This window comes from Trachymyrmex septentrionalis, unplaced genomic scaffold (assembly GCF_001594115.1).
Source record: "Trachymyrmex septentrionalis isolate Tsep2-gDNA-1 unplaced genomic scaffold, Tsep1.0 scaffold53, whole genome shotgun sequence".
NCBI lineage: Eukaryota > Metazoa > Arthropoda > Insecta > Hymenoptera > Formicidae > Trachymyrmex > Trachymyrmex septentrionalis.
Genome location: NW_017305705.1, coordinates 1,423,147 through 1,432,951, shown reverse-complemented (window position 1 = coordinate 1,432,951; position 9,805 = coordinate 1,423,147). Strand labels below are relative to the sequence as shown.

The 9,805-nt window shown below is 32.0% G+C and overlaps 1 protein-coding gene across 1 annotated transcript in view; it reads left to right on the top strand.

Moving 5' to 3' along the window:
- Nucleotides 1-871: 871 nt before the first annotated feature.
- The window catches only part of LOC108751912 (fringe glycosyltransferase), a 104,604-nt gene continuing 95,670 nt past the window's right edge, over nt 872-9,805 (top strand). Inside the window, exons 1-2 of the mRNA XM_018492399.1 lie at nt 872-1,909; nt 6,906-7,145. Coding sequence (XP_018347901.1) covers nt 1,625-1,909; nt 6,906-7,145 — 525 coding nt within the window. The 5' untranslated portion in view covers nt 872-1,624. The remainder of the gene's footprint in view (nt 1,910-6,905; nt 7,146-9,805) is intronic.

The window sequence follows — 9,805 nt, the reverse complement described above, 5'->3', positions numbered from 1 at the left end:
TATATATATATATATATATATATATAAGATAAAGAAAAATTATTACCACTATTTTTGTCTTATTTTTCCTTTTTTTAGAATTTTGAGAAATTTGTACCAGATATTCGAAAAATATCCGAATAATTATTGCTCTATCGGATATTTAACCGAATAGTAATAGAAAACTGTAAAAATATAAATACTATATATAATTAGGTAAATAATAATTAAGTAAAATACAATTCTCAGTTAATTATATAAATTCATGAAAATTGTTTCTAGAGCAAATGCGCCACTTTGGTTAATAACGTGAAAAATGTTTCATATCCTTTTTTTATGAATAGATGCTATCTATATATATGAATAGATGGTATATATAATTTTAAGACATTTAGTCTATTTTATTCTTTACTAGGATAAATTGTTAATTATCGAACAAGAAATAATCATTAATTAAACATCGAATTGATGTTAAAATCATCGAATTTATATCGATTCGACATCAATTCGATGACTCATTTCTCGCTATGGATAATAGTTACTTTTTAAAAATAAAGTTTTTTAAAAAAATATTTTCTTCGTACGAATACTTTTTGTACTCACTGTACATATATTATTTCAATCAGTGCCTTTGTTTATCGAAGCTTCGCTCGAAATATTTCGCATAGAAAAAACATTTTTTTTTGGTATATTTTCCTTCAGTCGCTGAGTTGCGCGTGACGTTTGAAAAAAGCGGTGTACGTGTTTCTCAGATCTATCCCCACTCAAGAGCGGCCGCACGCCTGTTGGCACCACTTCTCCCTCTCCCTTCGGCGGCCCGCGACGTGCCTGCTATGGCGATGTTTACAGCGTAGTCACGGCAACGGCTCATGTGATCAGTCGGTGGTCCGTCGCGCGCCGGGTAACAGTAGGCGTTCATCGCGGTGTATATCGAATAGGATTGTGTTTCGACTTTCGTTTTGTGTCACGCCGCCGTCGTTCGTTCCGACGGACTACTACTGTTCTGATTCTCTCTCGTTGAACATTGACACAACACACAGCACGACGATCGGACAATTCGAATTCGACGGAGACGCGAATCAGTGGCGCGAATATCCAGAAAAGTCACGCGATCGGACGTGTAGCTGATAAACAGTGATGTTCGGAGTATTATCGTGATTCTTTCCTTTAACGCAGCACTCTGTATGGATTAGAACTTGCAGAACTGACATCTCGACGAAACCTCACGACGGTAACTTCGACATGAAGTGTGTCGCGATAATCGGAGCACCGGCGAGATCTCTCGTCGTGTGTCGTTTCGATTGTTCGTTCGTTCATGCGGATAAGTGACGTAGAACTGGCAGAACGTGATCGGCGCGCGCGTCCTCCGAATCGATCAAAATCCGGTAAAATAATGTGCCGCGTGAACGGCATCGGTGATCATTCGCGAGTATGATTGACGGACGATCGAGGAGTTCTAGAATTTGAGTGTCGTAAAAGAGAGAAAAGGAAAAAAAAAAGGGTGTTTTGCGCAGTGACGTAAAGTTTGCGGGGGAAGCGAAAGGACGCCTTGTGAACGACGTGAAGTTCGCGGGGGAAGTTCGAGCAGTAATCACGTGATCGCGTATCTGCGGTGGGAAAAAGCGGAGAAAATTCGCGGCGTGTTATGGTCCGCGTGTTTTCCTTCGCAGGACGAAATGAGGACGGCGACGCAGCAGCGTGGTCGTCGATGAACCCTAAGGACAAATGTGTGGATCCCGCGGTGGTGGAACAAGGCTCGTGGCTCTGTAAGCCCGCTAGCAGCAGCCCCCAAGCTTGTACGCCGCTTGCCGTCGGCGCGGGTATGATGCCACGAGGTCTGCCGACGAGACGTGGCCTGCAGGCGTTAGCGCTCGTCATCGCTACCGCATATGCCACGATTCTCCTCTACCAGGCTATAGCACCGCGTCAGGTAATTAGAACGATCATTATCGTCGTTGCTGAACAGGGTGTTAGTTAAGTATGTTGCCATATTCAACAGAGTGATTTGGTTTATTTCCAGTAAAAAAGTCCATATAAATGTGTCCTAAACGGCTTAGTTCCCGAAATAAAAAAATGTAAATGTGTAGTAATAATCTGTTTATTTTTGAAAGAAATATAGCTTGAACTAGTCAAAAACAGAAAAACAAAAACAGGTTTCAGTGCTTCTGATAAAATGAAACAATTAGATAAATTGTGGAAAATGTCCACCTTGCGCCTTACATCCATCGAGCCTTCTTCTCAAAGATTGACGTACGCGCTCAAAGATATCAAGTGTGTTACGTATTGCCTCGCATGAAGCAACTATTCGATTCCTCAAATCATTCTCATTCTCAATTGGGGTGATATAAACCAATGATTTCAGATGCCCCCAAAGGAAATAATCCAAAGGATTTAAGTCTGGTGATCTAGGAGACTTTGACTTTGACTTTGATTTTGTCACTTTATTTACGGTTGTGCGAATGATAACTCACGTGAAGTAAGGCATATTTATGCAGGAAGATATCTCCAACGCAATTTACCGTTTCGTCAAACATTTGCGAACATTCACCTGTATTTTCGAAACTAAGCCGTTTAGGACACATATTTATATGGACTTTTTTACTTGAATAAATTAAAGAATCGCTCTGTTGAGTATGGCAACGTACTTAACTAATACCCTGTATAACGTTGTGGAATCGTCCATATTGCTGACATCAGTTCTATAACGCCTGCGGGCCTATTCTGCAATGTGCTCTTTGTTTCCTGTTTCTTGTTTTTTACATTTTGCTTTTTTCTCCTTTGCAACTGTTTTATCAACAATTGTATTTTTTACTACGTATTTCTTGTTTCTTTCGAAGTTTATTAACTTTTATCTCGGGCGATATAAAATAAAAAACCGGATAAGAAGCAAAAAGACAAGATGTAAAAAATAACAAAAGGTAAGAAATAGAAAACAAAAAGCATTGTAGGACAGGCTTAACTCTTAACGCAAATTTCGTTGTCATAACGCTGTTGCGCAGCTTTTTCCTCATAGTAAAAAAGCTGCGCAGTGACGTTATAATGATAATGAAATTTGTGTTAAGTTACAGAATAGATCTGTTGTACTCCGATTCTGTAAAGCTCGTGTCACACTACGAATTGGACACTGAGGATTGTGAATTAGAGATTAGAATTCGATCAGATAATTTTAATTTTATTCCGTTTTGTTCTGATTAGCTGAATTCTATTGTTTAATTCGCAATTCTCAATCTTCAATACGTAGTGTGACACGGACTTAAGGACTGTCGCACACTTTTCGTAGAGACAGTTTGGTATCGTTGTCGTTGCATAGCTTTTTTTATCAGATAAGTTGAGGAAACAATATGGAAATCCTGAAAAATTTCGAAAATATTGTATAAATTTTATAGAAAAGTATTTTGGATAAAAGGTTCGTTTAAAAAGATTTTTTCACTCTTGGATAGCATTAAATTGATAAGATCAATAAATAGATTTTTTATTTTTTTAAGTCCTGCAACTTTTATCATAAAAAAAAAACACTTTTCTATAAAACTTATATTTTCCGAGATTTTTCAGGGTTTTCATAATTTTTTCTTATTCTGTATAAGAAGAATAACTGTTCTTATTACTGTGTTTGCCTTGGGAGTTTTCTCTTAATGTGCCTTTGTATTTAAATGAATCATAAAGAATTCTAGCATCAATAAATAAGGAAAAGTATTTTTTTTTATTGAGTTAAATTATTAATGCGCACGATATCGAAGATAATATTCTATTTTTTAACTATTAAAGTATGGCAAATATTTTTCGAAAGATATGAGGAATTTATGTGAGTCTAATAATACCGCAAGATTTTATTAAGCTTATTCCTATAGTGTTCTGTATTGTGTTATGAGTATACATTTGAAATTGTAAGTATTATATAATTAAAATAATGATTTATGCAATATTAACTTAAATAATTAGCTTACATCTATTACCTATTTTAGTAACTGTATGTCAGAATGAGTCAAATGTGGATAGGCACATACATTGGGAGCACATTAATAGAGCTATCGTATCTTGGAAGACATATACTAATAGAGACAAGAACATTTTATTTTTTCAAAAACGTGAAACATTAACATATTTTTAAATTTAAAAAATATCATAAGAAAAAGAAATAATTGAAAAATGGTATATTGATTCCAAGCAAATAAAATTAAAGCTACAATATTTAATAATTAATTCAGTAATGAACATGTTAGTTTAAAGGCACATTAAAGGATACACTATATCACTATCACAATTGGAATAATTATTCTATAATATCTGCGCACGACATATAACGATATCGACATTGTTGTTAAGAATTACAGAATCAGGGTACTAGGCTGTGTTCAGAAATTTTACTCGAATACACTCAGGTATCATTTTGTTTAACATTCGATAAGCATCAAGGATAAAATGATACCTGTGTGCATCTGGTGACATTTCTGAATACGGTCTTGTGTTTGTCTATCGGCGAGATCATTTGAATCCGACTAACAATAATACACGTTAATGTATGTGGCATTAAAACATACATTCCGCTATTATTGTTGTATATTTGTACTTATTCTTGTATTTTTGTCTAACTCAGGTTGTGTGTCGAAATTAAATAGATAATAAAAAAGTATGAAACTTAATTTGGATAATTCTAACATAAAAAAGCTTGTATAAATAATGGCACTCTCTTTTTCTAATATAATGTATAATTTGAAAGAATAGGCTTGGTTTTTTAACTGAATTTTTTGTACTGTTTATCTTTTCTTTTTTTTCCAATATACAGAGATAAACTAACTCAAAGGAAATGTTGAATGTGCAAGAAGTTTAATCGAAAAGAATAAACTTATGATTAAGATCACAAAAAATTATCAAAATATTGCAGAATTAATTGAGGGGATGAGCGAAATAAAGACACAATTCTACTTAAGTTCTTTTTCCGGAGATTATATAATATTTTTTTATATAATATATAGATCATAATAGAGAAGTACTATAACATGTGTAACTTTTTAAAAACATTACATAAATTCATTTATTTGATACTGTACACATTTGTGTATAATAAACAAGTAGCAAGTCATTTTAATTTTTATTAAAACCAAGATTTTGTAATTAGGTCTTTATTCCGCCCTCAATTGTGGAGTGCACTGTAAATATGAGCTATGCTCTTTTCACATTCAAAAACAAGTTTATTTGTCGCCAGTGCTTCGATTCTGTAATGAGTTTTCTATAATAAATCGTTAGTCACCACTCATGCAGTAATAAATTAGAATTATAAGTCATAAATTTTATGAAACTTACATCCAGAATAAATCATATCAGATCATTATGTCACAATATTTCAGCTAGTCAGAAGAGTGGTAATTCTCAGAGAAAATAGCAATACACTATATAATTGGTCAGTTCTAACGTAATTTAAATTATAAATAGTAAGAAATCAGATTTGGCCATCTTTATGCAATCACTGATTTATTGTTGTCTTATTACACACTATTAACTCGTTTATAACTCGCTCCCGACTTCTGATCTTTTACTAACAGCTTATTATTGTAAAAAGCTCATAACTTCTAACGATTCGATATCGTTACATTGTCGTTGCGTTGGTTTTTTATCATATCGTTAAGAATCGGGGTACAAAAAAAAATAAATTTATCTCTGCGCGTAACTGTGAAAGAACCTAGCTCGTATTTAATGCATTCCATTTAATTTAATTTATTCTATAATGATGTAGATATTATGATAGTTTTTCTTTTCAGCTAAACTTCTTGCACGATTTATCTCTTTCTTTTTTTTCTCTTCATGAAAAAAAAGAAAAGATAAACGGTGCAAGAAGTCCAACTAAAAAAAATACAGGCTTATTCTTTTAAGTTATAAGTATTAAAAAAGAGAAAATGCAGTTTTATGATAAGATCAAGAGTGTATTAGAAATATGCACGCGATGCATTGTACCTAGCTGATTCGTCTTTAGGTAGTTGGAACCAAGCATCACAGAAACAGTACTCGATGTTTATTCCGATTGTTCTTTTTATTATTACAATAACATTTATACTTTAGCAAAGATTTTCACTATGACATAGGAGCATAGGTTATTTCATGTTAAATACCTTGGGTATCTCATATTACGATTTCCACACTTCACAGTTTTACGATCATCAAATCTAACTTCTATAATTAAGCAATTCAATATATCAATGTATTTTTCTATTCTTAGTACGATCTTACTCTATCACTATATGAAGAATTTATTGCCAAATATTTACTTATTAAATAATAAACAAGGTTTAAAAGCTTATCTCAACAAAACTTGAAGACATTCAAATTCTAAAATCTTTTTTACAACGACTACAGGCACGATCTAATAATAAATTTTCCACTAAATAGTTTTCAATCTAAGAATAATAAATTCATGGTGGAACCAATAGGTAGCATTTATTAGTTTAGCGGAAACGCCGCTGTCTCATATTAGGCGCCTATCTTATAATAGGGGGCTTTCCTCTAATAAAATCACATTCTTCAATTAATATTAAATAGATTTCTCTCTCTCTCTCTCTCACTTGTACAGAGTTTGGAAATTAAAATTAAAAGAAGTGAAAATATTTAATGTTAGTAATAAATACATTTTATAGAAAAATAGTTTTTTTGGTACGTTTATAGAAAAAATTCCAAATTAATCACAAATTAAACTTTAATACGGAACAAAATTATTTTTAAAGTATTGTATATTACATATCTCTCACAAAAAAAATTGCTCCGGTAACGTGGAATATTGTGATTATGATATCGTCTACGAAAATAATTGCTTATCAAAAAAAATATTTTTCAATATTTCCTCAATGACTTTTAGCGAGGAAAGCTCACTGCAAGAATCTCAAGAGAAATTTTTTTCTTTTTTCTTAATGATATGTTCTGATAATTGTATGTCGCAGTGGGTCGACGAGATGAACGTGGCGGAAGTGAATAGCCGAAATGTGATAGTGGAAGTGCCGGCGTCGAGAAAGTTAATCAGCGAGGAGCTGCCGGTGACGTTGCCGGTGGCAACGGCGACTATGGCACCGTTCACGACGAATCTCAACGACGTGTTTATCAGCGTGAAGACCACCAGGCACTATCATCACTCGCGTTTGCCGGCCATCATCGATACGTGGTTCCAGTTCGCCAGAAATCAGGTAAGCTTCTTTTATTCCGTACAGATCGCCGTGAAATGCCAATATTCCGGATTCATTAGCGTCGCTCGATCACCTCGTTTCTTGCGCTCCCACCTTGCGACAACCTCGTTACAAATATAGCACGATCACCTAAAAACACTGAAGCTTCCTGAGAATTGTTCAATAATTGGGATATTTTTTGATATATGATCACTTATTCGATTTGTAACAATACTAACAATGTATTAACTTTATTTTTACTTTGCATAAATTCTACTTCCTTTATAAGAGCAGTTACATATATTTTAATATTTTTGATAAAATTATGTGTATTAGAATTATTCAGATAAAGTTTAATTTTTTTATTATTTAATCTTTTTTATAATTTAACTATCAATTTCAGTAACCTTAGTAACCTAGAAAATTGATGACGTGAATATTTACAAGAGTATTTCTAGCATTTCAAACATCGACAATATGATTTATGATTTTTATTTCATAGATTATAGCATTATAGTATATTATAGGAAATATACGAAAAGATTTAAGATAGCTCTTGAATAAGTTCAACAAAATCGTGAACTTTGAGCTATTGGAGTTTATTAATTAATAATATGTATGTAATTAAATGCCACTTTTCGTTGAAACAATAATATTTGGTTATTATTGAACATAATGGTTTGAAGAGTTCCTCAAGATTGTTTCAAGAATCTTATTGTACAAGAAAACATATTGGATTCTTTTTAATATATAAATAAATATGTAAAAAATAAGAATACATAATTCCATATATACCTATATATATGTAATTATTTAATTTAAATCTGAATACGAATATGCGATTGCGTAATAGGTTTTAAATATTTTATATATTTTTTTTGTAGGGTAGAGAGCGAGACTATTCTGTCAGTTTCAACTTAATTTATAATAGCAAACAATATCTCTTTGCAGTGACGTGCTTATAATTATACGAGTATTATACAATCATGATTACTCCTTGAGAGCACAATCTTTAATTAACATATTCTGTTCAAAAAAATATTATCACGAGAAATGGACGAAAAAGCTCTGCTTTATTTTATTTATATTTACAGTTTAATAAGTGAAAATAATAATATCGGTTTTATTTGGTGTAACAATTTCAATGTTCAATTAGGATAGGTTTTACATGGATATAATATTTTTTATCATAAAAATAATATATCATGGCATTTTTAAAAATGATTTTTGTAGAGTTTGTTATTATTTGATTTGTTTGTTATTAATTGTGAAGAAATCAGAGAACTATTATTCGTAAAAATTATTTTCGAGAAGTATTATTCGTTATTTGATTCGTTTGCCATTATTTGTGAAGAGACCGGAGAACTTGGATAAGAATTAATCGTGTTAAAGTGTGATAAATGTACGCATAGTCTTATCGCAACGTCTCCATCATCGCGAGATTCATCTGCATGCCTTCTTGTGGAATGGAATAGACCACACTTTGTATACGACTCGTTGAGCTTTATCCAAGGGTATCGAAGCGTATTCGCGCGTATTTACCGTAGACCGTGTCGCCGATGATCAGCGTGAATTCACGATTTCTCGCGCTGTGGGAATGAGATTTGTTCCACTCTTCCTTCCCTACAATTTCTCATTTGCCTTTTCGTAAATATCGCGATACCATCCGTGCCCTTTGAAAACAAAGGGCGATATTCCACGTCTCGAATATTTATCGTGATATTATTGCTGCACAATTTAATTAATTAAATTTTTTTAAATTATAATAGGTAAATCTTTCGAGAAATCTTTTTTTCAATACATAATTATGATATTTTCACTGGTAATTAAATAATGCATCGTATTCAAATTTAAATTAAATTATTGTGTGTATGTACACATAATTATACATTTTTATTTTTACATACTTATTTTATATGGAAAAAAAATCAAATGTTTTCTATTACTTTTAAGAATCAATTGAGCAATGAACAAGTATTTTTTGGTAATTAATACTAATAAAGGAACCTTGAGAGAAATTCTCATATACACTGGTATTCTTACGTCGGATAAAGAAATACTCTTGCATCTCTCAGCGGCTTCCGCGTCCTTCTGCACTTTGCCAGGTTAATATACCGTTCCTCCAGGTAATTACTACCTGGATTTTGTACGAGTTCTCGCGTTTCCTGTAATTTCGGTTGATTTCCTTTACTCTGTTCAGGGAACGGAACTTTAGTGAATTCAGTCATGGATACATTATCATGTTGTTTATTGATATCTTGATTTGATTTCTCATTTAAAAAATTTTTGGTTTTACATTCATATTTTTATTTATTTAATTTCTAACTTTGGCAATTAGATATTTATAAGTATTCCTTCAAGTTTTAATTTTGAATAGTAATTATGTGTTGTGTCTTTTTTATATTATAATTTTCAAAATTTCTCTTTGTTTTATTAATTTGATTTGATTAACTTATAATTAATAACAATTAATTTATTGAAACAGTAATAATTAATAATAATGACAAAAAAATTTTGCACTCAATATTTCTATACTCAAAATGGCTTTAAGATACAAAAATTAAAATACGTTAATATAAAATAAATAAATGTCATTTAAGATATTCATTATTTATTCGGTTTTAAATATCTCCCAAATCTATTTATATACTAATTCAGATCTGTTCAATTTGAACTTTGAA